Source organism: Sesamum indicum, linkage group LG13 (genome assembly GCF_026168435.1).
Source record: "Sesamum indicum cultivar Baizhima isolate 11 linkage group LG13, ASM2616843v1, whole genome shotgun sequence".
Classification (NCBI taxonomy): domain Eukaryota; kingdom Viridiplantae; phylum Streptophyta; class Magnoliopsida; order Lamiales; family Pedaliaceae; genus Sesamum; species Sesamum indicum.
Window position 1 is genome coordinate 10,314,183 of NC_142669.1, and position 26,557 is coordinate 10,340,739.

General features: G+C 34.1%; 3 protein-coding genes across 8 annotated transcripts; 1 reads left to right on the forward strand and 2 right to left on the reverse strand.

Annotated features, from left to right (window-relative positions):
• Positions 1 to 1,929: 1,929 nt before the first annotated feature.
• Positions 1,930 to 9,987, reverse strand: LOC105176926 (gamma-glutamyl hydrolase 2). 2 transcript variants are annotated; one of them, XM_011099901.3, is made up of 10 exons: positions 9,417 to 9,982; positions 8,696 to 8,782; positions 7,706 to 7,795; positions 7,022 to 7,116; positions 5,889 to 5,949; positions 4,957 to 5,046; positions 4,773 to 4,835; positions 3,006 to 3,094; positions 2,405 to 2,497; positions 1,930 to 2,292 (listed from the first exon to the last, which is right to left on the reverse strand). In XM_011099901.3, exons 1-10 carry the CDS (start codon positions 9,885 to 9,887, stop codon positions 2,259 to 2,261), a joined length of 1,173 nt encoding a protein of 390 aa, XP_011098203.1. In that variant the 5' UTR covers positions 9,888 to 9,982; the 3' UTR covers positions 1,930 to 2,258. The 2 variants fall into 2 exon arrangements, with proteins under 2 accessions (XP_011098203.1, XP_020554522.1); XM_020698863.2 differs by lacking the exons at positions 1,930 to 2,292; positions 2,405 to 2,497; positions 3,006 to 3,094 and having other exon boundaries at positions 4,934 to 5,046; positions 9,417 to 9,987.
• A 3,224-nt stretch (positions 9,988 to 13,211) lies between these two features.
• On the reverse strand, positions 13,212 to 17,484 carry LOC105176925 (uncharacterized). 2 transcript variants are annotated; one of them, XM_011099897.3, is made up of 5 exons: positions 17,278 to 17,484; positions 15,335 to 16,264; positions 14,852 to 15,052; positions 14,122 to 14,317; positions 13,212 to 13,642 (listed from the first exon to the last, which is right to left on the reverse strand). In XM_011099897.3, exons 1-5 carry the CDS (start codon positions 17,371 to 17,373, stop codon positions 13,464 to 13,466), a joined length of 1,602 nt encoding a protein of 533 aa, XP_011098199.1. In that variant the 5' UTR covers positions 17,374 to 17,484; the 3' UTR covers positions 13,212 to 13,463. The 2 variants fall into 2 exon arrangements, with proteins under 2 accessions (XP_011098199.1, XP_011098201.1); XM_011099899.3 differs by having other exon boundaries at positions 15,335 to 16,246; positions 17,278 to 17,483.
• Positions 17,485 to 20,946: 3,462 nt separating this feature from the next.
• On the forward strand, positions 20,947 to 26,132 carry LOC105176924 (epstein-barr nuclear antigen). 4 transcript variants are annotated; one of them, XM_011099895.3, is made up of 9 exons: positions 20,947 to 21,148; positions 21,262 to 21,295; positions 21,411 to 22,053; positions 22,979 to 23,218; positions 23,930 to 24,019; positions 24,565 to 24,714; positions 24,855 to 24,979; positions 25,241 to 25,370; positions 25,809 to 26,132. In XM_011099895.3, the coding sequence occupies exons 3-9, from the start codon at positions 21,493 to 21,495 to the stop codon at positions 25,932 to 25,934; spliced, it is 1,422 nt and encodes a 473-aa protein (XP_011098197.1). In that variant the 5' UTR covers positions 20,947 to 21,148; positions 21,262 to 21,295; positions 21,411 to 21,492; the 3' UTR covers positions 25,935 to 26,132. The 4 variants fall into 4 exon arrangements, with proteins under 4 accessions (XP_011098197.1, XP_011098195.1, XP_011098194.1 ...); XM_011099893.3 differs by having other exon boundaries at positions 20,947 to 21,295; XM_011099892.3 differs by having other exon boundaries at positions 21,262 to 22,053.
• The last annotated feature ends 425 nt before the right edge of the window (positions 26,133 to 26,557 follow it).

The following is a 26,557-nucleotide window of genomic DNA, read 5'->3' on the forward strand; positions in this document are numbered from 1 at the left end:
TTATTTATTATACTAATTATAATATAATTTATATAAATTGCTTAAATTATTTTGAATTATAATTTATTAATTTTAATAAAATTTAATTATAAATAAAAATAGAGGATTAATAATTTTTTAATTTTTATAATTTTAAACATTTATAAGAGTGTGATAATATAAAATAGATTTAAGGTGGGAAACAGATTTAAAAATTTATAAATCAGAGACAACTTAAAATATTTTCTAATAAATAAATTATTTATTTTATTAATTCTAATATAATTTATATAAACTACATAAATTATTTTGAATTATAATTTATTAATTTTAATAAAATTTAGTTATAAATAAAAATAAAAATAAATATTTCAATTTTTAAAAATTTAAAAATAATCCATACAAGTGTAATAATTTTTTAATTTAAATTTATAAGTCAGTAATTAAGTTTTATTAATATATTAATTAAATAGTTTAATATTTTAATTTTTAGATGTGTAAATTTATATCAGATTCAATTAAAATAAGTTAATAAAATAATTAAAATTAAAATTAGTACAAATAATAAAATTATATACGGGATCATATTATTCATCTCCATAAATATTATTTTGACATCCTTTCTATCTTTTGGTGATTGAAAAACACTCCTAAGGGCTTTTTTGTTATAGAAAAATTAAATTAAAGTTTGACAAAGTTAATAGAGGAATTTTGAGATTTTAAAGACTGTCAGGGGTGGTTCCTATAATTTTTAAAAAGATAGGGTGGTTTGTGTAAAAGAGCAATAGGTGAGAGGGTGTAAACTTAATTATCGTTACTAAAATTATCAGTACTCTTCTTATTTTAACGACCGTCTGACAATCAGCCTAATTCATTAATCTTTGTTAAGTTTTCATCTATTTTTATTATAAAGTGACTAAAATATTTTTATAGATTTATGAATTATAATTATATTTATTTTTTAAAAAAATTATGGACTAAGTCGCCTTTTGATGGAATTCAGGATTGAGTTTTTTTGTCTTGGTAATTACTGTGCGTCTCTCGAGATTTGGGAATTCAGAATTTGGAATGAGTATAGGCATTTATGTATAATAATTCGCTTAAATTACAATCACCTTCACTAAAATTTGAATATTTCTTATTTGTTTAAATAATTATAAATATCCCCTCAAATTTAATAAAATTATGTAATTCTTAGATGGATCATAGAAGTATAAAATTATTAATTTTGCTCCTACTTTAATTTTTGTGTTTTTTACAAAAAAATAAAAAATTTGTAAGAATAATTGGATGGGATAGACAAGAAATTTTTAAAATTATAAAGAAAAAATCCACTTAGTCCACAAAAAAAAAAAGATAAATTAAGTTACATTTTTAAACCATAAGGACAATTTAGTTGATTTACTATGTAAAATGGATCGAAACTAACGAATTAAACTAATTGTTAAACAACAATCAAAATTAGGAAGATATTGATAATTTTCCAGATAAAAAGATTTTTACAATTATACTAAAACTCAGGAGTATTATTGTAATTTAGCCTAATAATTATTCCAAATCACATAAATGAAAAGCCTCATATCAACTGTCAAGCAGTCTGTCTGCTGACAAATTTGTTAGCTAAGAAACAATCAACAAATGTCTTGTTTCAAATATTACTCTGTTCAGTCTAATTAAATTTTGAAGATTACACATAACATTCAGTGATCCAGCCAATACAAAGAAAGAAAAGTGGCAAGTGCTTATATTAAGTGGTAGAAACCAGATTCATTCAATATATCTTAAGGTCGAAATTATGAATTTAAATTCCACCTCACTTTATGATTTATTATAATTCATTTATCATTGTTAGTCATATTGATATATTCATTGAATTGAACTATGGTTCAGTATATCAAAATAAATTATTATAATTCATTTACAGTTATAGTAAAAAAAAAACCCACCAGATTTAATTTCTTTCAAATAGAAGCAAGTTAACAATTAATTAAAGACTCGTTTGCATAGAAACAGTTAATAGCGCACAATCTGTTGTGCTATTCTATACTGTCCTTGTCCTTGAATACACACCCTTTCCAATTTCGATTTTCTTTATTCTGCTGAGAATGAAGTTTATACTGAGATGATAAATGTAAACCGTTTTCTTGGTTCCAAGTTTAAGGGCCACATGCAAATATCTTCAATGCTCATTTTTTAGCACCAAAATCAAACTATTGTAAGCATCTTGATTTTACAGCCAACGGCAAGGATACATCAATATGTACATGCGGACGATACGCCTAGCTGAAAATGTAAACCTCATCAAATCCCCTCCTGCAAATATGCCAATCATGTGGTTATAAGTTACTTAAGCATGTGGTCTGGTAAAACCTCGACTGAAAATGGAGAAAAGACCGCAAGCAGAAAGAGGGAGAAAAGAGTTTACCCGGCCTTTCCACAATAAGTGGGACTGTAATTATATATGAGGTTATCGAGCACTTTCTTGGCAGGTGGCCTGTTGATAGACATCCGAGCCTCCCTGGGGATAAGATTTGAAAGGATAGAAGAAAGTAGTTAACATGTTGACAGATTGCATCGATCAATACACAGATAATCTGTAGATGCTAACAAACCCGCACATACATACAAGCACAGGACAAGTTTTCAGTAGGATTAACTAATTGAAATGAATGAGTATTCTTGATCAAGGGAATGGCTTCTTTGAAATTAATAAATTCTCTCTTTTGAGGATAGGGGCAAGAGTACAACTATGTCCTTATTTTAAAACTAGTATTGGTTTTAATACATAACACAATAGAACAGATCAATGTTGAGTTGTCTATGAACATGTAATCTTGTGGGAATTAAGAAGTGAACTCAAGATTAAGTAGTTTTAGAGCCTCAATGTCTGACCACGGAACTTCAAAGCATCCTTATGGTCAACAACCTAACGTTGAAAAATACTATAAGCAGCTAGAACTTTGACAAACTCGCTTATTTCACAGAATGCCAAACATCCGGTGCACCAAAATTGACTAAAATATTACCTTATAAAAAAGTTGGCAACATGTTGAGTGACTTGAATTGCATCTTCTGAGTGTGGAATCCTTGATAAGCCCCACTCGAAAGCATTTTTCTGGAGCAGACATGTCAAAATTTCACATTCCCAACCAGAAATGTAACTGCTTTAACAGTATATGTTTGTTTGATTGGTCTATTCAGAGCCATGAGGAAAATGTGTTATCTAGATTCTAGTGACAAAAGCATTCTCCAAGCAACGACATGCATCCTCGCACCAAAAATTGACATATAAACAAGGCAATAAAACCACTTATGCATGTCTAAACAATGGCCAGTATCGGGTTACACATGGAATTAGCCCAATGCAGTCGAGACCATCTATGCAAGTCTAGACTGACCAGTATGGGTATTATATAGCATAGGAGAAGGCTTCTAATGTTCTTATAAAAAATTAACAGTATGCAGGTATATTATTTCCAACATCTAAAATTTTAGATGCAAACCATCCTAAATTGTTAGGATTGAAAAACAAGACTGAACAAGTAAGCTTTGAATCATTGACAGTGTTAGAAATATGTATACTGTGTAAATATTATCATCATTGTCACGATTTTATGATCCACTTAAGAAATTGCCACCTTGCATGTAAAATTTATTTCTGCCTCCTTCTAGAACTCTGCAAAATATACCTACTCCCAAGATTCAGTCAACCATGAGCTTCGGAGTCCTCATAGATGATCCTTCACCCACCAAATTTATAGGTATCTAAATCAAGATAGAAAGAGGCTAGCCACCGCAGATTCATTCTGATTCTTGGACTGGACTCTCATTGGGGCTACCAGTTCTTGATCTTAAACCCAGCTCATAATCTTTTATGAGCTGCCTAGAAACTTGAGATGCCCTGGAGAAAGGGCCCTGCAATCCTTTGTCTGAATTTTTTACAACTATGGACGCTTCAAACATGATCGAAGCTATTACAGTTAGACCAATTTTTTCACCGTTCTAACCTCCATAATGAAATGAACAACTAGATTAGCTCAATCTCAGTGCCTCTAGATGATTGTGCAGAAAGAAAATCTAGCAATCCGTACCACAGAGAGTGCTTTCTTGCTATCATGAATTGCTTCATTGTACAACTTTTTCCAACTATTTCCCCGTTACCCAAAAAACCTGTGGCTCATCATATGCCGTCACTTATTGAAATTTCGCAGCAAATGTCCAGATGTCCTTACACTCAGTTCGCAAACCAGAATCACAAATCATTTCACTAGTATTTTGATATATACATAAAGAATGACGTATTACACTCTTCCAACTAAGGAACTGCTGCTGCTGCTTCATAAACACCTCCTTCCTTGTATAGGAGACCAATTGTGAGACTCAGGTCAACAAAACCTCTTCATGTTCCTTCAAGACACTATTTCTTACTGTTTAGATATACACCAGCAGTTCTACGAATGGTAATTGATACTTTTAAACCAAAACTAGTAACAGTTTCATCCTACTGAACCCCCTCTTCCCTGCAGCCCAGAGAATAGACTTAAAAGATCCATGTTTGAAAAATCTTAGGAATTGTTTCAAAGAGAGAAAGTATGTACAAATAATAATTTATATTCTCCATCAAAATGCAAGGATGTAATACAGTAAGTTCAGTGAATTATTTGAAAGGGAAGATTTTGGAGTCAGCTTGCAACATGGTATACTGTCTAGCCTATTAAATAACCTAAAGCAAACAGATTTGGACCTTCTCCATAGAGGAAAAGAAAAAAGATGTTCACGCAATAAGAAAATACCTCTGGGTGCCACTGAACAGCAGTCACGGGGTATCTGCAGGCCTGAACCGTTGAAACATAGACCTGATACAAATTGATCACCGAGGTAATTAGAAAGACTCTAACATGAACAAATATACTGGAAACAAAGTTAAGAAAGTACTGAAGTTAAGATAAAGTACCATGGGGGTGGTTTCTTAGGTACCTTGTCATCTTCATCTACACTAGTTGTTAAGATCTTGAAGAAACTGCATAGACTCTTATTCTTTTGGAACTTTTCAGGTGATATCCCATACTGTCACAGAGAGGAATGAAATCGTTATACAAAGAAATGATATATTACATAATGATTAGCCGACTAGATCTTTTTGCCGATAGTGCTGGTTTGTCATGAACTGACAACACCAAATGTTGTATGATCCTTAGTTAAAAGATACAAACACAGTTTGCATATATGCAGAATTTATATTATAGAGGAATCTTAAGACATATATAAAAAACAATCAACTGACTAAAACCACAAACTTAATTAGCCTAAAACCAAATTAGTGCCCACTTATATCTTCTTTTCTGTATCATTTTCTGGTTACCAGTCCCAGCAAACACTCAGCAACTCGCAAGCCTTTGGAGAAAAGAGGGGATACGTTGACCAACTTAGATTATTACTCAAAAAAGTCAGTAAGAAACTCCAAGCAAAAAGTTAAGGACTTCAACATAGAAATCTATAAAAAGCTTGATGCTAAGAAGAGTAGTAAACTGGATTTAATGACGGATGATCTTTTTGTGGAGAGACCAAAGACTATATAGTCTCTCAGTATTTGTTTTCTACTCGGTTTGCAGCAAAGAGCAGGAAAAAGGAAAGAAGGTCCAAAGTTGAAAACAACAAAGAAGAATTGAAAAATAGCTGCTCTGCCACCTTAAAAAATTCAGAAACTGTTCATATGTTCACAAACCAATATTTAAGCCAACAATCTGAAGGCTGCCAGGTTGATGGGCATTACAATGCAAGGTCTAGAAGTTGCTGTTCAGATCATTCGGCACCTTACTCCCCATGCATAGCCATGTAATTTACATCCAGGAAGATAGGTGCACACTTACAAAATTATCACACATAACAACACAGGCAAAAGCACTTACCCGATGATTCTGCATCACAAGGCATTCTGTATTCAGCTTCTTTAGCAAAATCGGAGGGAACCTGGAAAGGAAATTAATACATATTTGGTACACACACCAAAACAGAAGTCATAAGACAAAAGAATGTCTGGAGGTGGTAGGGTTCGCAGCATGTTAAACAAATGTCCACCTTCCAAGACAGAGCATGTGGGAATGGGGTACTGGTATCTTGGAACATATAATCGACAATGATCAAGTAAATGTAAAACTGAATCAGATGCATGCTTATGTGGTTTAACGATTCTCATAAAAACAATATTGAGAGGAAGAATTAAAGGGTAAACAAGCATAGAATTTCATAGCACATCCTATCCTCTTACAACTACTGAACAAATTTGATTCACATGAGACAAACTGTTCAATAGGAGGTAATGGAATTACAGTTGTCAGTCTTCGTTGATCTTGTCATGTTATTGGATCAGAATGAAGCAGAAGCAGTCCACACAGAAATAGAGTATAATATCTGATATTGACTCTTGGAATGGGAAGGACTTGGAATGGGAAGGACAGTGACCTTGCCATAATTTAAGCATTAAGGAAAGGCACAGCAAAACTGCAAAATGAGAACTTGTAAGAAGCAGGTCGCCGGAAACTCCTATAGAAATGTTGATATCAAACTTTATTTGTGAACTATAGACTGAAAAGGTGAAACAGACTGCAAGAGGCTTCTGTTATCAATCAAAACCACTAGTATCTTTTGGACTACAGTTCACTAAAACGTCAACTTTAGTCAGACAACCAATCTCACCATGATACCCCTAAAGATTGAAGTTCTAATTTGGTGTCAGTACGTTAAGAACCCAAACACTGTTACCTTTTGATGAAAATGATCAATATTAGGGCATTAACAACAATATTAAGATTCAAGATCGTTTGATAAGAATTTTACCAACTTCTTGGCAACTACTGCGCACCAAAGAGACTAAAATGAAGTAATTGACATGTCAGAGTCTATATGAGCATCCACTCTTCATGGAAGTTTAACATCTCAAAAGCATTATCCAAATGAACTAAGAAATCATTGTCACACTACAGTTGAAATTACTTCATCCCAACAAATTGTAAACTTAATTGTCAAACTTACTGCTTATTACCTTTGAAATACAGTTCCATTAATATCTATGTTTTCCACGAATTGCAATGTCGAAGCTTGATCTGCTGCACTAAATTGCTCCAGGATGTTGTTGTCCTGATACCAGCATAGAGAATAGATATATTAGATAGATCAATACGTTATACGTGGAACCTAAGAAAGCAACCTACGGTTGAAAGAACTAGAATGATAACTAGAAACTACAGCATAGTCTACTAGAAGCTCAAGGCGACCGCAGTCTATAAGAAATGAACTTCATGACAGGAAGGCTATAATTGTAAGCCAAAAATGGAATGTTCTTCAAACATCCAAAGAAGAAATTTAATCCACAGTAGTGGCCAATTCATAATAATCCTTTAATAAGTCTCATAAAGCAGGAGACAGAGAGAGAATAGACCCTGTTCAATTACTTAATTTACATTAAAACCATCTGGTTCTTCCACCTAATCCAAAGATTTTATTGTATAAGATAAGCACAGATCTCAATGCATGTCAAAAAAGACAAAAAGAGATCAGGAATTAAATTTTGCAACTCAGTTTGAAAAGTGAAAATTTTCCAGTACTTTGTCTTTCTCCATCAGTTTTCCCTCTTCTCGTTTGGTAGGAACAGGACTTACTTGGGGTGGGGGGAAAGCATGCTCTCAAGAAAAGTTACTATATCTATGCACGTTTCTGGACAGCTTACCTCACTGACGATCATTGTTAACAGTTCAAAACCCAAGCATATGGCAAGCAAAGGGAAATGGTCTCCAGCATCATTCTTCCTCAGGATGTTCTACACAAAACACATATCCAATGTTGAACTCTACATGATATGACATTGCTTTAAAATGTATATGGTTATACCATCCACCAGCGAAATGTAACTTGTTTGCCTATGTTTTCATTTTCATTTTTCATTTTTCAGTGGAAAATGTGTATTTTTAATTTTATATAGGTTTTCATATGAAAATGAGAATGTTTGTATTAGTTAATGAGATTGTGCTTTTTATTGTTAGTGGTGTCAAATCATACCTTTTTTATTGTTAGTGGTATCAAATCAAAAGTTAGTTATGTCATGTCAAAGTATTATGAAAAAAGTATATTATCAGTTTATAAGATTAATGACTGAACATATTATATATAAGTATGTATATAAAAAATTAATGATTGAGATGTGAATGATAGAAAAACATTTCACATGAGAATACACATAAACAAATATGTTTTAACTTTAATTACAGTTTTGTGAAACTGAACACTAAAAATAAAAACATAAACAAACAAGATGGCTTTTTATACAGTATGCAATATGCGAGTCAATAAAATTACGGGGCCACTGACCGAGAACATAACCAAAAAATGTCTTTCATTTTCAACTTTCAGATTATTTGCAACAAAATGATTCTCTATACTGATAAAAGAATGCACATATACAGCAGAACCACCAGTTCAATCATACTTCCAGTGCAATATTGATAAGAAACATACTCTAAAATCCTTTTAAGTTTTTAACTTTGAAGAATCAAACTGTATAAAGCTGGCCTTCTTAACAACTTCAGCATCAACTGGAAATCACAAATATCATGATAAGGTAAGACGCCAAAAAGATAGGTTTTTAATTGTTTCATTTTCATTTACATGGCGTCCAGGAGGGATGATATACGTCTATATCAATCTTCAGATGGTCATGTACCTTAAAAATAGACTCAACAACCTCAAAGTAGAGACCACTTTTCGCCCACCCTCCTGTGAAGATCACTCCATTAACCAAATTGAGTTTCTGCAAGACAAATTTTAAGAAATTAACATGGCAATTTGTGGGGACATGAGTTCAAGACTACTTTAAAAGATAATAACTTAGTTAGCAGCAGTAATTTATTAATGCATCATTATTGAAACAATTTAAAAGATGGCGTGTAGCAAAACTTCATTAATACCAAATGGGATCACCTTTTACACATGGAACAGGAACAACTTTGAGGACAAAGGCTATCCTCATTCCCGCAGAATCAACACATTTCAACTGAAGATGTGGTGATAAGACAATGCTGAGAAGCACCAACAGATAAAAGGTAGAAGGGCAGTTTAAATATATGAAGTTAAGCAGAAAGCCAGCAACTATCAGATGAGCTCTACCACAAAAGCAAACTTAATATATCCAGGCCATGAACATATACGCCTTAACTTTAGAAGTAAAATCTAAGGACGAGACGCAGATGAGTATAATCCCCTTTCAAACTGTCCTCAATCCTAAGAAAGAGAATAGTCCACAAGCTTAGTCCTTATTATCTTTATACACCGTACGGTCAACACGATCAAGAAGCGCAAGTTGCAATATATAACTCAAATGAGCAGAGGCATAGACAGAAAGAAATTAGCAAAGTTGCAGGATCCAGAAAGGAGTGGTGGATTACTTCGTTAAGAATCTGCGGCGGTTCATTGTAGATAAGCGGAATAACCCTAGCTCCAGCAGACTCAACAAACTTCACATAAGAAGCAGCGATATACGAAGCATTAGTATCGTTATTGAGACGACCAGAGGCGCCATCCCCCGGGTGGCTAAGGATCCCGATAACCGGCCGAAAGTTGAGATTGGGGTCCCCGGAGGGGCACCGCGGAACCGTAGCGTAAGCATCCGTCACACTCGGCAAGAGAAGCTGTGACGCAGTAGACTGAGCGTTGGCGGAGGAGCTCAACTCCTTGGAAAGAGCGATGAGGAGGGGAATCCAGAGATAATTCAGCATGTTGGAAGAGGAAGCAGCAGCAGCGCCGGCGATGGAGGAGAGGGGAATCGGCGGGAGAGACGAGGAGGAGGAAGAAGTGGAAGCGGGAGAGTTAGTGGCGGTGGAGGAGGCAGACGGAGACGGAGGAGGAGGCGGAGCCATGGGCGGTGGTGGAGAGAAGTAGTAGAAATGTTGATTGGGGAAGTAGAAGCAATTTTGACATGGAAAGAGTGGGGGGGGGGGGGGGGTAGGGTGGGTAGGGGTTTTAGAGCTGAAGTGTGTAGAATTGAGAGGTATTTCTCTGCAAATTCAGTGCTTTTCCCAAGTGAGAAGGGGGGTGAGGATGTGGAAGCTGCCAGTACGGAAAGGTCAGAGGGCCGTTTGGGGAATACTAGGTGGGACCCAGGGGATTAAGCTTATATTAATTAATGATGGATGGAATTTATGATATAAATGTAATTGATTCATTAAAAAAATAAAATAGTAATCAATTCAAAAGGGTTTAATGCAATTAACCTCAACGTGATATTATAAATAAATAAATTACTCATTATAAAAAAAAATAGCAATTTATCTTTCAGTTTTTTTTAAAATGAAGCAATTTATCTCCATGTCTAAATTGCTGTATTTTTTAAAAAAATAAATAAATAAATTATTATTTTTTTCATAAAAAAAAATATTCATTTACAATATTATAAGGGAATTGCTTGTATTTTTCTGAACAGAAAAGTCTAGAATATTACATCAAATTTTCTAGAAACTAAAAAAATCTTGGCCACAAGTATTTATATTGATTTTAGTAGACATCATGTGATCATGATTGATTGAGAGAAATAACTATTGCATAAGGCTTGATGACTCAGCCGAACGCGACTTAAAGGTTTGTTTGGCTAAATTTATTTAAAATAGTTTGTTCATTTGTACATTTTATAAATTGTTTTAAGAGTTTAAAATATTAAATTTTAATTTATAAGTAAAATTTTAAAATATTTGAATAAATAAAATATTATGTTGTTCAGCATATAAGCTTTTTATATTATAATAATAATATAAAAACAAACAAACAAACTGTTATAATTCAAAATTAACGAGTATTTATGCATAGGATGTGTTTGGTCTCTTAAGATATTGAAATTAAAAGACCTAAAAGGTCTTATTAAAAAAAAGATAAATTACGACGGGCTTTCTTGATTTTTATTATAATTATAAATATTTTTTTATTATTTAAAAAATTATAAATTTCACCTTAGGATTAACGAACGTCTAACAAATATCTCTTTACAATAGGTTGTCACGAGGGGTATTGGCAGATGTCCATTAATTCTAGAAGAGTATTTATATTTATTCAAATAATAAGAGAGTATTTATAATTATGACAAATTTTAAAAGTGTCAATTATAATTTACCCTACAGAAAAAAGATGGATTGAGCTCACATGTTAATAGAGCTTATAAGATACTAAACACTTAATTTTAGGATCTCATACGCTCTTTATTATAAAAATTATCAAGTTTTTTTAACAGAGCTTATAAGTTCAATTGTACACCTTCTTACTTTTAGACGATCACTTCATAAAAAAATTGAACTTTTTAGAAAGAAAAATCATTTAATATTTAATATTTTAATACATCCATCTTACATAAAATAAAACATTTATTTCGTAAACGAGTGATAGTAATAATCGAAACTCTAAACCTCTTATTTAATTTGATTTTATATTGTATTAAAAGACTATTTTATTTAAAAATTTAAATAATTAAAATAAAAAATTATTTAATATTTAATATCTTAATATTGACGTACACCTCTTTCACGTTCGAATAAACAAATATTCTCATCAATGAAGTAATTAACTCAATTCATCTAACTTCTAAGCAAATCGAATTCCTCAACTTCAAGAAATGCACCCCCCTCGCTATAAGAATTTTATTTGATCTACAATAAAAAATCAATTTAGGATAAATATCTATTTTTATTTATTTATTTTAATTATTATCAACAAATTCGATGAATTTTAAGTGACAAATAGATTTATTTATTAAACGAAAACAAACAATGAAAGTATTAGATGTAGTTTTGCAAACTACGGAGAATTTACGGATAATTACATCAAATATCAGTAGAACGGAGTACAAATTATCCCTTCTTTTTTTTATTAACAATGATTGATAAATTATATTAACTCACATCAAGAAAATACACTGAGCAATGTCTCAATCGTACCAATACATAAATATAACTAACTACAATAGATAAATTACAGTAACCCACATAAGTGAGATAAGTACCCATAAATCTGGTGGGACTCAAGCTCAAGATCTTAAACTTGTTATGTGGCCCCAATCTTAATGTTAATCACTAAACTAAAATATTATTGATAATTCGATTAGATATCACAATTATTATGCACATTTTTGAACCGGAAATTTTGGGTAGGCCAAAAATGATTTTAAAAACCGTACTTGAGAATGATACAAAAGGCAATTGAGTTGATTTATTTGTTTTGATATTATCAAAACATAATAATAATGAAAACATAACTTAAGTAAAAGATGTAATAAAAAGGTGGGGTTGTCCACGACTGGCCAAATTTTTTTTTTCTTCGAGACTTCAATTTTTTAAGTTACATTTATTATTATTATTATTTATAATTATTAATTAAATAATTTACCAATTATAAATAATAATAAATCTGAAGATATATTAATAAAAAAAATACAATCAATTGTTACAAATTTATGATAATTACATACAAATGTTAAAAGTAACCGTTCGTCCCACAATTAAGCCAGTGTTGTTTGGCTTCGATCATGTTGAGTAGAAATACGAAAAGTAAGTCAATAAAGTCTAACTCAATTGGTGAAACTGAGGCCCCATGACCTTACAGGCATGAGTTCAAACCTCGCCTTTACATGAGATGTTGTTTCCGTTGAATAGTAGATGTGTTGTTCTAATGTAATTGATATAAGATAAGAAGGATTGTAATCTTCAAATTCCAATAAATACTCAAATTTCAGATTGACTCAAATTTTGGGCATAAAAATATCTATTTGACTTACAGTAAATCAGTAGTAAAGCAATCGAAAGTAAATATTGAATTTTTTTCAACTTTTTTGTTTCAACAAATTCGACGAATTTTGACCAACAGAGGGACTTATTTGTTAGACGGAAGCAAATATCAGGAGGTGCTAGATGTAATCTTCCAAATCATAGGGGGTCTATGTGTAATTACACTAAACCTCAGGGGAGGAAAGTATAATTATCCCCAAAATGTATGAACTCATAAACTCTGTCAAAAAAGAAAAAAGAACAAAAATAAACAAACACCCTAGACTTTAATAGGTTAACAGAGGAGTATCAATAAGTAGCAGCCAAAAATTGCATACACATTGGTAGGTAAAACCCATTAAGGCACGGTCATGTACTGTGGTGGGAGAAACTGCCTATCTGAGAGGATTATGGCCTGGGGCATCATTTACCATATCCTAAGAATCAAAGTATACATAGATTTTCATTTCATTCTGCCTTATGTGGAAACTCATACTGAAGTTTCATTTGCTTTTGTTCTTTATGTGCTTGTGTTTTGCTGTACAATCATGTGCGTCAATCAAATGGGAATAAAGAATTGAAGCAGGACTTACATGGAAAAGATTGCATGGAATATACAGATGAATAATTAGATTGACAGATGTGATTTTTTGGGGGTGTAAAGGAGAACTTTTACCCGGACAACCAACTTCACTGCTTCTTGTATAATTCTGATAACGCCTGATACAATGCAGAAGCTGCAGGAGGCCGTGGCATTGAACCAAGAAGAATATCTGCAGCAGAGATGGATGGATTACCATAAAACCGAGAATTTTCTTGTGCTCGGGTCTTGACTATATTTCCTTGAATAGAGCAACCAGCAAATGCACCTGCAAAGCCATTCGTTATGTCATCTAGAATCCCTCATAGCAATTAGTTTCGTCATACATGGGCAGTTCATTCATTTGAAGAATTGTATGGTGCTGTTGAACTACATGGTTACTAGATAACTGCAGTTTCAAGGCAACATGTGAAAATAATCGGGCACCAGAAATGATAAAATAGTACTGTTTTTTCATTTCTGGGTAGGTGACAGAAAAAGGCAAAAGTTGCTTAACCACAGAAAGCTAACAAATAAGATCGAGAGACATTTCCACCTATGCAACATAAACATTGTCAATCAACATCTCAGTTTTCTCATTTTTCAGCAGATGATGGGACGGGGCGTCAAGAGAACTTGGAAATTGAAGTTTAAGTACAGAAAGCAAGCAAGGGCATTCTGGATTTAACTACTTTGGTAAGTACATCAAAGATCGACTGTCTACACCTTTGTGAAATTTCACAATTCACAAGATATAAAAGTACGTACCTTTACTACAACTGTATGTATAGCAAGCAGCATAACCACCATCACCAGCACGTATATCAGCTTCAGCTGCCCTTCCAACAATCCCAACAGCTGCACTTAAACCTGCTCCAACTGACAAGTGGGCATTCCCACCGAAGGTCTTGATGGCAGAATTTGTTCTCAACACAATAATAAAATCTGTCACTTCCCCTCCACCCTGTTAAACCAAAATAATCATGAGGCTAACTCACTTAAATATTTACTATATCGGGATTTTGTGGTGGTTGGAGAGAAGAGGTTGGTCTAGGGCCTCTAGGCCAGTAAATTGGTAATAAAGAGTGGCCTTCTGCAATATAACTTTATGAAAGCAAAGGGTAAAAATTGCAATTGGAAAATCAGAAAATCCAAGTAACAGGAAAGCTTCTAGAATTTAAAGTTTCAACTATTTCTCCCACATGCTCGCAGAAGTTTCATATTTGCAAGAGGAAAATACAATGACTGTACTAGAACACATTTGTTCAACCGAAGAAATAAAAAAATACCAGAAGCTGGACCCTTTAGTATCCTGTAAATGTGTCCAAAAGTTATCCAGCACAAGAAACATCAAACGGAAAAAACAAAGTGGAAAAACTGTCAATTTTTACTGGACTAGAAGGGAGAATGAGAAAGTGCCAGGCTTATAATTGTAGATAATATCTTGCTAAGCCAGATCAGAACAAAGAGGAACCAGGACATTCGCTTGTTTACTCACCTGTGCTCCCCAGCCAATGCCAAATGATGCAATTGCAGAAGGTGGAGACCAAGATCCATCTTCTCTACGAGCAACTACTAACCCTGTACCAATGCTGTAAGTAACCATCAAGCCAACCTTTGCAACAGTTAAGATAGCAAAGCCCTTAGCTTGCTTTAGGACTGCACTTGGTATGGACTTTTCAGGAGCCAAGCATCCAACCTACAATATTGAAACAACAAGTTCTCAACCACAGGAAACTCAACCCCAACCTACTATAATTGAATAGTAAAATATCAACCACATGTACTCATTATACTTATCTCATTATGTCATGTATGGGAATTCAACACCATTATTCAATTCCCGCACTATTAAACAAGTGTTGAAATCTACCCGTACAAATTGCATGGCTTAATAGTTAAATATATTAGTTACTAATATGGGGTAGCAAAATTAGGTGACGCAATTGCATGTCGTAGCAGTATGTAAGACAAAGAATACCTTACTGTAACCTTGAATGGTGTTTGTTGCCTTGTATATTTCGTATTCCATAGATTGGCCCCATGGAAAATTAAGCCAAGATCTCAATGTACTTAGATCCGTCAGATCATGGGTAGGTGACTGTGCTGCACGACTAACTTGGCTCATCAAGCACGTCTGCACAGGCTCAAGTCGTACACAACATACATCACAGACTCGCTGAGGATTCCCTGTTCGGAACTTTGAAGGCAACAAGCTCCGTCCCCTGGAGCAACCATTGCAGAAAATCCCCCCACAAAATCTGCAGTGGTGTCTCGAACACATGATAGGATGAAAACGAACATTGCACAGCATGCAAGCAGAAGCAGCACTATCAGGCAACCATTTTGGCGGCTCTGATTCTAGGATTTCCTTCATTTTGCCAAAGTTAGCATCGGTAAGGGTTTGAGCCATTTCTTTCCAAGCTTGCTCTAGAAGGTGGCTTGAAATCCAAGATATGCTGCATCCATGAATATCACCAGAAGCAAGAGCGCTAACTTTTCCTCTGGCTGTCAGCAACATGTCAAGGACCACATCCCACATGGTCATCTCTTTATCTTCTCCAATACACTCATTCCAACCCAAGTCGCCATCAGGCAAGTAGCCTCCATTTAAATAGAAACCCCTATCCCATTCTAATTGCTCATTTTCGGGCAATGGTGGAACAGAGACAGGGATCCAAACACCTGTTTCTTCAGAAAGTGAAGTGTCGTAACAAAAATATTTATTGAGCTTTTGATTTAAAGCAGCTAAATCTTTTTTCTGCTCATTATCCACCCCAGTTAGCTCCATTTTATCATCTGCCTTGAGCAGATGCTCCAAATAGTTACGCTTATCATTATCTGATGATCCCTGGTTACAGTCTCCGACATCTTTATTAAAACTTTCACAAACCTGAATATGGAGAATAATCTAAAATGATTTCAAACTATCAGCATTAACCATTATAGTAGAACAGAAAATGGAAACACCAATTGCATTATCAACCTTTATACTTATTTCTTATTGTGCATGAAATTGTTCCCCGCATATGGGGTTATACAACTCTATGAGCATAAGAAGTTAATGATGAATCAGATTATGATGCACCAACACCGTGATGGAAATAACTGAACAACTATTTTAGTCAATCACTTCACTCCGAAACGAGACTTAGTTCTAGATGTTGATGAAGCACAATGCATAGTACTACAATTCCAGTTACAGCTACAATTTTTTTAGCTTCATATTGCTTCGAGTTCTTCTTGCTCTTATGAAACTTTTAGCCATCGATAACCAAAGCCCAACAAATGGAACTGGAAGGTTCTAATAGAGGAACCGAGCTACAATCTCTTGTTGGCATAAGCAACAAATCTCAAAAAGAATTCTCCAATGCCAAGATCATGACTCTAACAAGCATTTCCAGATCTTCAAACAGCATAGCAGTTATTCACTGATCCCTCAATGTATGGACCCCACTCTTATCCATTTTAGCACTTTCAAATTTTCTAGCACTCATCTATCCATTTTTTCTTCCTATCACCCTTGCAGCACACTGAATACACTTGAAAGCTTAGTCTCTAGACCAAGACAGGCAGCATAACATCATACTTTACAGTAAATCACAGCATAGACTAACTGAATTTGAAGAAGCAAGGTTAATATTTTCATCGATCGTACCTATCAAATAATATTTCTTATACCCAATTAAAGCTTATATCCATAAACAACAGCAACCTAAATCACTGTACCCAAATGCCCAAAAAGATAACCAAATGATCTTAAATACTATAAATAGGAATTCTTACGACGTATTTCTTTCTATTATTCGAAAACCCCAAACAACGAAGAGACCCAATTGAACAAAAACAATAAATAAAGAAAAATCAAACCAAGCATAACTGTCAAGAAGGAAACAAACAAAAATTGATTCTTTCAAACTTTACCCTTGGCGAGCAAATCTTGGGTTCATAGTCCTCCAGTTCAATTTTGGGGTACTGCAATTTGGCGCCCACCGATAAGCTCTCGAGTTCCTCCTCCATGATTATTCCATCTTCAGAACATTAGGGTTCCTCAGAATGATAATGCGGGAGAGGGAAGAAATAGTGCTGGTGGTGGACACGGCAAAATCAATTTCTTGATCAAAAATTCATCTGAATTTATTATCAACTAGTTATTGATTATTAATTTCTATTTATTTCTTTTTATAAAATTGCGGCACCACCCCCAAGAGGTTATAGTTGTAATTATAACAATATTCCCTATTCAAATGTAAAACATATACAAATACCCCTTAACAAATATTATACTAACACTTCTCATTGGCTGTAGTTATAATTTTGCAAAAGATAGAGGGTGTTTGTGTAAATTATAACCTCAAGGGGTGTAATATAATTTACGCAAAATATTAATATACATTAATCATTGTGTTTCAGTTATGTATTTTGGACAATTTTAATACAGATATAGCATCAAGTGAAATGATACAAATGCAGTGAGTTGATAAAAAAGAAAGAAGTTTGTGGGGAAAAAAATGGCGGTAAGGTGTGAGAGAAAAAATAATTATAATTATAGTATATTAAATATATAAAAGTTTGTGCAGAAAAAAAATATGGAGAATGGGTGATAGAATATGGTGTAGTGGGTTGAAAGAAAAAAAATGAATTAAGGGGTAAATTACTATTCTAACCCAATTTTATTTTAAGAGAAGAAATGAATTAAATGATAAATTCGATATTCAAAAATTGGTACGACAATAAGATTTTTTTTTTGTAATAGTATAGATGATATAATCTCGACCTATTTATATAGCTAAATTACATATGTGGATAATAGAAAATAGAGAAAATATCTCCTCGTGAAACATATAAAAAAGAATTGTATATGAGATGGGGAGAAAAAGAATTGTGATAAAAAATAAAGTATGTGAGAAAGCAGAAATGTGAGATGAAATGATAGAGAAAAAATATATTCTAACTGTAAGTTTATTAAGAATATAAAAGTTTGTAGCAAAACAAACATGGAGAAGTTTGCAAAAAGAGAAATATAGAGTAGTAGGTGAGAGAAAAAATTATAAAATTATGAAATTACTATTCTGACCAGATTTGTTTTGAAGAAAAAAAGTAAATTTAAGGGTAATTTGGGCATTCAAAAATTGGTATGACAAATAAAAGTATATTAATGCAAATAGTACATCAATGTACTAAGAATAATGAACAATGCAATAATAAATTATAGTAACTCTCGAGTTTCGATTCAATCAATACATTGATATGCCTATAAATAAATTATAATAACTTATATAAAGTGAAATAAATACTCAAATATCCAGTGAGACTCGAGTATCAATCGGAACTATAAATTTACACTAGTTACATAATTTAGAGAACTCGAGAAATACCTCTCATCTTAGGCAATTTGAAGGTCAGTGAATTCATATTTGTGCTATAAATAAATGTTAAATTGATTTTATAATATATATTTTAAATAAACATTTTTATATATAAGTATAACAAATACCCCATTGCAATTGCACATGGCTCTCATGAGATTTGTTATAATTACAAATATTTCATTGTTGTTTGAAAATTATATATAGATAAAATTACATTTTTAGTCCTGTAACTTTAGGCCATTAGCAGTCGTCCTGTAACTTTCTTGATTTACACATTTAGTCCGTTTTGACAAATTCAGTCACGCACTTCACATATTTAGCCCTTTTTTAGCATATTTAAGGGACTAAATATGTGAAGTACATGACTAAATTTATCAAAACGGACTAAATGTGTAAACCAAGAAAGTTACAGGACGGATATGCTAATGATCTAAAGTTATAGAACTAAAAATGTAATCTTGCCTTATATATACCTTCGGAAATTAACAACGTCTAACAATACTTCTCTACAATGGACAACCACGAGAATGTTTTTGTTAGACAGTCACTATAATTTCAGGAAAATATTTATAATTTTTAAATAATAAAAAAATATTTATAATTATAACAAATATTATGAGAGCCCGTTGTAATTTACCCTTGTAGTTATGATTTTCCAATAAAAGTAATTTAAGTGAGAATAATTATTCTTGGTGGTCATACATGAATAATATTTCTAGTTTAAATATTAAGATTCTTTCGTACTAAAAAGAATATATATATTTATTTGTGATATCCATATTTAAACGTGTCTGCAAACCAACTGAAAAAATCACTATCAAGAATTGAATTATAGACAGATATTACCAAAAAAAAAAAAAAAGGGAAATAATCTAATAGGAGTAAATGTGAAAATGAGAGTGATTGATAAAGGACCTGTCTGCAAATATTCTCCTACTTTTATTCATTTTTTAACCTATAGAATATTGCCCATTAATTCACCAATATTACTCGGTTGCCCCAATAGACCAAAAATTTGGTCCCCACATATTCTACCATTTCTGAACCCTTGTTTGGTTTCTTTTTGTTCATTTTCAATTTTACAATATTTTAGATTCTGAAATCATATTTGGTTGTATTTACTTTTTTTGTGGTATTAGACCACAACTTTTTTAAAAAATCATCATATTATCATATTTAAAAATATGGACTATTCTTTATACGATAAATTTTTATTATTTAAAAATCATGAGAAATCGATATTATTTACCATATTTAAATAAAATCGTCATGAAAATCTAAGTTTGGCCACATTTAATCAGCATTCTTTGGTTTTTACCTATGCCCAAAATTTTTTGTCGGGATTTTTAGTTGTAGTTAATGTTTTGACCTTGCTTATAAAAATAATTACTAATATCATTGTGCAGTCATGATTAATTAGCCGTGAACTTTTATTTTTAACTATGATAATTAGCCATTAACAAAAATTATATTTCTTCTGGTGCTAATCCAAATATATTTTTATTTTATCACGTCTTTTATAAGAAAATCTATCAAACTCATACTAATCCATACTAGAAAAAGCAATTCTGGTCCCAAAATGTAGGGTTATTTTTGCAATATTAGTCCCATACTTTCTGAAATAACCGCATTAGTTTCGTATCATACTTTAGGAAAACGTTGCAAAGTCAGTCCCATCGTTGTAATATTAGTTCCATACTTTAAAAAAAGATTGCAAAATTAGTCCCACACTTTAGGAAAAACGTTGTAAAGTTAGTCATAAATGTTGCAATTTTTTTATAGCAACTCTGCAACGTTTTGTAAAGTGTGAATCTAATATTGATTATTTTAAAAAGTACGAGACTAATATTACAAATCATCTTATACTTTGAAACTAAAATTGTAATTTCCTCTGGTCCAAACATATATTTATTAAAAACTCAGAATAAAAACAAAAACCAAATAAAATCTTATATCTTATTTTGTATTTTTCTAATACAAATGTTGCACATTTTCTTATACAAAAGGGTCCACACGGGTCGGACTGCCCGTACCGGCCCTCCTCCCAATTTCAACGAAAGTCGTGGTGCAATAAAAAAATCGCGTTCACATTATTACGACTTTGGTTTGGAAAACCTTTATTGTCGGGGCGGGCCACAGCGGGACCCGACGCTAATTCCTATCTTCATAGCCACAAAGGATTACTACCAACGTGGCGTCAACCCAAAGGTATGCGCACAACGCCACCCCCCTCACCCACCCCACCCCGGCACCCGGCCCACACAGTTTCTCTATCTCTCTCTCACACGCACAATTGCACGCACTGAAAAGATCAGAGTGGTATTGTGGAGTAGTTGACACTCTTGCTGCCGGCAGCTCTTATCTTTGTTTTAGCCTATCTGGGTCAAAAGGCTATCGGAAACCCTAGCTTCGGTGCTATACAAGTGTGTATAGCTTGATTGATTAAGCTTTCTTTTCCTTTTTCTTGTTTTCTTTCTCGATTTTGTTGAAACTTTTTAGTTTTCAGTCGGTGAGTGTCTAGTATTTTTCGGTTCAGGGGTTCAGTTGCGGTGTTGGGCTGAAGAATCGAAGTGAGTATTTTGATTTGGTTGTAGTTGGTCCGAATCTGTCTTCGGATTGCCTTTTGGCTGCTGATGATTGGAACCGTTTGATTATATTTTTTTGTGGGATTTTACGGTTTTACAGCGGTGTTGTTTCTCTTATTGAAGTTACGTGTTGAAGGAGTGGCCAAGTTAGGATTGTGATTTGAAACTGTAATTTGGTCTGGATGATGTCTGTGGAGAGATCATTTGAAGCATGGGAGGAGGTGCAGCGGCACGGGCTGGACTTGGCTGATAAGCTTGCGCAGGGTTTCACTGGTTTAATTCAGTCTCATATTACTCCACCCTCGTTCCAGTGGCCAAATCCTCCAACCCCAAAGCTCTTTGAAGTTGAATTTCCAACCCAGAATTTTATTAAAAGTGACTTTGGGCTATCTGTAGATAATTCTCCAATTAATGGTGTCACCGCTATTTTTGATATTGGGAACAGAATAGGTCAAGCGGGGGCTGATTTTGGGGCGTGTTTAAATGGTGTGGTTCATCAATTCTTCAGGCGGTTGCCTGTCCCTTTCCGCCACGATGAAAATACGGGGATGTCACTGGGAGTGGAGGGTCATGGCACAAGGACGAATATAGGTATTACACTGCAAGAGGATTTGGGGTCTTTGGCTGAGCGATTCAAGGATTATGGGTTCTCTGAAAATGGTGCTGCAGTGGTAGAGACTTCAACCGAGGATGAGACTTTTGGTGTCAATGCCAAGGCATTGAAACATTTGGGTCGATCACAGGTAACTATAAGAATTTTATGGACCTTGATATATGCATTAGTTTATCTGACTGAGACTTATTCACTATAAGCTCCTAAGAAAATAGGCGTTCTGTAACAATTATGTTATTATTGTTTACCAGACAAATAAACTTATGTTAGAGGTATTGCAATTCAGGATTTCTGAGTGGACATGAGATCAAGTGGTTAGTTATCATTGAGCTAAAATTAATCTTGAAGTTATCATCACTTATCTGATGTAAGAATTGCGGACATAGTGATGAGAGTAACACATTTCTCATATGACCAAAATCTAGTTGTTGACAATGTCGTTGATTTCATATGCCAGTGGTGGTGGTTGTATTTTGTGATATGCCTCAAGTGGACTCATCCTTGTCCCTTGTCCCATATGGCAGTTATTGCGATGCAACATTAAGATTTTAAGTGGCTAGTTAGTGCTGACATTAAATTAGGCTTCATTAGATTACTTAATCTGTAGTTTTAGTAAGTTTGAAGGCACCTTTGCATGTTCTATTGATGAATCTTGGGATCTAAACTGCTTATGAATGTAATTGAGCAGTATCAGTCTTCTGGATAAAATTGGTGTTTCATTGAATTATTTTTCATGTCAACATTGCTGCCTCAAGGGAGCAAGAGGGAGGAGACCATAAAAGAATGATGAAATGACCATGTATGGTGTCCTTGACCTCCAATGTTTACCAATCTGTGGAACTATCATAGTCAATTTGCTCTAACTAGGTAGGTGATAATGGTGACAACTGCAATGGCTGAGCGTCTCACATAGCAGAGTTGTCTAAATGTTTTACATCCTTAGATAGTGCATCTTGCTATGTGTGAGTTTTCTTGTTGTACCATCTTTTTTCATTTATCTCCTTATTTTCCCTTTATCTCTTATTGTTTAAGTTCCACATTTTCTCCCAATGCAGGGGACCATCAATGTGACATCAACCTATGACAGCAGGACTAGAAATGTTGAAAGCTCTCTGGTTGCCAGGGGAGATCTGTGGAGAGTAGAGGCATCACAAGGAAGTTCAACATCGGGAAATGAGAACTCATCCCTTTTTCTTGTCCAGCTTGGGCCTGTACTTTTTGTTCGTGATTCCACACTTCTTTTGCCTGTTCATTTGTCAAAGCAGCACCTGCTGTGGTATGGCTACGATAGGAAGGTGTGACCAACTTATCAAGCTGTTGCAATTGATAAATTTGTTGATTTATGATTTTCTACTTGCGCAAAAATTACTTAGGTTTATGCGTGTTACCTGAATGAATCCATATGATAGTGGAACTCATGCTTTAGCTGGTCCATGCTATCTTCAACTTTCATCTCTATGATTAGAAGAGATATATGTAATGGTTGACAATGTATACTTATGCATGTGTCATGGTTTCCGTCTCTGTTAGTGTTACATAAGCAGGATGCATAGTACATGATAATATATAGTAGTGTGAATAGTTTGAGTGTTCATGGGATTGCATTGAATTTTCATAGTAATGCTATCTTATTTAGATTTATTAGCTGACAATGCTTATATTTGTCATCAAGTACTTTAGATAATCTGTATCTCTGTCAACTTTTAAATAACCAGGTATATCTCGCATCTTAAATGAATGATTATGGATTAACTACCCATATGGGCTTTACAATATGTTCTTGTATTTTGTGCTGAATGTATGGTGAACAAACCTTCTGGATGCAATTGGGTAAGTGCTACACTGTTTTGGCACAAACTAATATTCAAAAACCTCTAAAGTTACTTCCATGTGATTTGGCACTAGTAATCTGACATTTGAGGTTCTTTTGTGTGTGCGTGTGCATGCTGCCTCCTTTTCTTCCTATAATGCAAAATTGACTTACTAATTTCTTTAATGTCTGACAGAATGGAATGCATTCTCTTTGTCCAGCCGTGTGGTCAAAGCATAGAAGGTGGCTGTTAATGTCAATGATATGCCTCAACCCTTTGGCCTGTGTAAGTCCAATCTGTTATCTGTGTAATTGATGTCATTTTAATGCGGAAGTTTTGGTTACTACCAAGCACCAATTAAGCTTGTGATATTTTGAATATTTTGTCAAGGTTCATGGATTTTCAGTTAGTAGTAGTCTTGTTAGGTATTAGGTATCCAGGCACATCAAGATAAAGACAGAAATGGACTTTGTGAAGTCTTTGACCTTATCCTGATCAGAGGTTCACCTTGTCTTCCCTTTAGCATCTCTGTATACCATACAGAAAGAGAAAGGTATACATTACCCACTGATGGTTAATGAATAGAGGAATTTGCCCAAAAAGAGAAACATACACAGAATGGACTTGATTATTTTGTTATAGTAACCCTAAAATTGGTTGATTTTACCATGAAGTTGAAACTCGACCTGAAATACCCTCACTTAAACAAGGTTCCACGGGCTGCCTAAAGTATCATCTTTTGACCTCCAAAATTTTGTTTCTCATGTTTAGTTGTGCCAATTCTCGGATTTGCTAACTGTCACTCTTTTTTTTAATATCGTTCTCTGCAGTCTTTCATGGACTTGCAGTTTCCAAATGGCCAGGTTACCTATGTATCCGGTGAGGGTTTGTCCACCAGTGCATTTCTTCCTGTGTGTGGGGGACTACTTCAAGCACATGGTCAATATCCAGGAGAAATGAAGTTCAGTTTCTCTTGCAAGGTGAAATCACAATTCCATGGACATGTCTTTATCTGGAGTTCTGAACTTATTCCCCTAGCTAGGGTCGTATAGATAATTAAAGCCTGCCAGGCTGTTCTTTTGCTCATCCAACTGATATATATATTTTTTAACTTATGAAGAATAAGTGGGGCACACGCATAACACCAACGTTGCAGTGGCCTGACAAATCATTTGCCTTGGGTCTGGAGCAGGCATTGGCTTGGAAAAGATCTGGTCTCATGGTGAGGCCAACCATCCAATTCAGGTAATAGTAATTGCTATGTGTAACCTGTGAAAGGGTTCCACAAACATCTTTCTGCCGCCATGTTTTCCTTCCTCTATCATTCAATTTCTGTTCTGTGTTTATTGTGTATCTCTTCTGCTACTTGTTCCTTGTGGAGCCAGCAGAATTTATTTTGTTAGGTAGTGCCATGTTTTTGGTTTATGATCTCTTGCTTGCCTCATCTGGAATTTGCTGCCTGGAAGACCGATGCTCACAGTTCACTGTATGTACTTTTGTTATCAGTTTATGTCCAACTTTTGGTGGGAGCTGTCCTGGGTTAAGGATGGAACTTACACACTCCGTGAAGGAGGAATTGAATCTTATCTGCGGCTGTGCACTTGTGACACATCCTTCCGCATTTGCATCAGTATCTGTAAGTTGTTCATGATTGAAGATTACCTTGGTTATGTTCTATATTCAATATAGCATTGTCCTAAAAGAATCTGTATCTACAAGCGAAAAAAGGGACGTTCTTGGTTTCAAGCATAAAAACAGTTAACATTGCAAACTTGATGCTTTTCAGTAGCACATAAAAAGATCTTTGCTTGCAAAACACCTCTATTCTAGCTTCTGCATCTCTTGTGCATTGGGAAACTGCTACTGTAGTGAGGCAGGCAGGCTGATGAAACTTCATGTCCCTTACTTGTTTAGTGTCCTGTGAATGGCTTTGGTGTATTTTCTCATTGTTTGAGGTTCAACTTTTTCGTCACCAGGGTTCTCAAGTCTTAAAACAGCTGGTCATTAGTACAGATTTCTAAGCAACACCCTTACTGATTTTCTTTCGATTTGCTCACTTGAACACCTAATGTAGGTTGGAAGATCCAAGTGGAATGGAAATGTCGGAAGCACAGGGGTCGTCGTAAAAGTGGAAACTCCTCTCAGCAATTTAGGCAGGCCTTCTTTCTCTGTTCAATTAAACAGTGGTATTGAGTTTTAGCCTCTTTTTTGTGGGTTTCTATGGGGTCTGCCTGTGCAGTAAACTGTATATACATAGCTTTCAGGTCAATGTACGATTATTAGTGTCTTTCCAGTCGCAGCTTAGGCTTAGTAGTGTTTGTAATGTCCCACTTTGTCATGGATTCGTTGTAATCGTTGTTCATCAACTGAAGAAATCATGCACATAACTACCTATCAACTTTTCCTTTCTAATATTTTTAATTTCCCTGTGTTATAAAATACCATTGATGTCATAAAAATGTTGCTTGGTTTTGTTGCATAAATATTTAGGCATTCTACCTAAATGCCATCACTTTTACTTCATATTTTTAAAATTTTTCTCTTTTTTCTAACCCATGTTTACCAATATTACAATAAATCAGAAAATTGGACGCCACGAAATTAGCAACATTACTTGCTAAATGCTCAACATTTGACATTACCCAATTTAGTTTGCGTGAAATTATACTTTTTCGCCAACAACTTTCGAATATACATTTGCATCCTCTATGCAAATTCTTTATTTCTTCTGTTTGAACGAAAAATATTGATAACAACATAAATCAATATGGAATTTTAATTGTATTAGTCATTATGCTTTTCATATGAGTTACAGACACGGAT

Coding starts and splice junctions, on each gene's coding strand:
- LOC105176926 (XM_011099901.3), bottom strand. CDS start 9,887: ATGGCTCCGCCTCCTCCTCCGTCTCCGTCTGCCTCCTCCACCGCCACT. Junction 5,047..5,888: donor TTGTGATGCAGAATCATCGG/GTAAGTGCTTTT, acceptor TCTCTGTGACAG/TATGGGATATCACCTGAAAA. Junction 2,498..3,005: donor GTTGCCAACTTTTTTATAAG/GTAATATTTTAG, acceptor TCTTATCCCCAG/GGAGGCTCGGATGTCTATCA.
- LOC105176924 (XM_011099891.3), top strand. CDS start 21,493: ATGATGTCTGTGGAGAGATCATTTGAAGCATGGGAGGAGGTGCAGCGG. Junction 23,219..23,929: donor GGTATGGCTACGATAGGAAG/GTGTGACCAACT, acceptor AATGTCTGACAG/AATGGAATGCATTCTCTTTG. Junction 24,980..25,240: donor AGGCCAACCATCCAATTCAG/GTAATAGTAATT, acceptor TTTTGTTATCAG/TTTATGTCCAACTTTTGGTG.
- LOC105176925 (XM_011099897.3), bottom strand. CDS start 17,373: ATGGAGGAGGAACTCGAGAGCTTATCGGTGGGCGCCAAATTGCAGTAC. Junction 16,265..17,277: donor CCAAGATTTGCTCGCCAAGG/GTAAAGTTTGAA, acceptor AAATCATTTTAG/ATTATTCTCCATATTCAGGT. Junction 14,318..14,851: donor GCATTGGCTGGGGAGCACAG/GTGAGTAAACAA, acceptor TTGGTTTAACAG/GGTGGAGGGGAAGTGACAGA.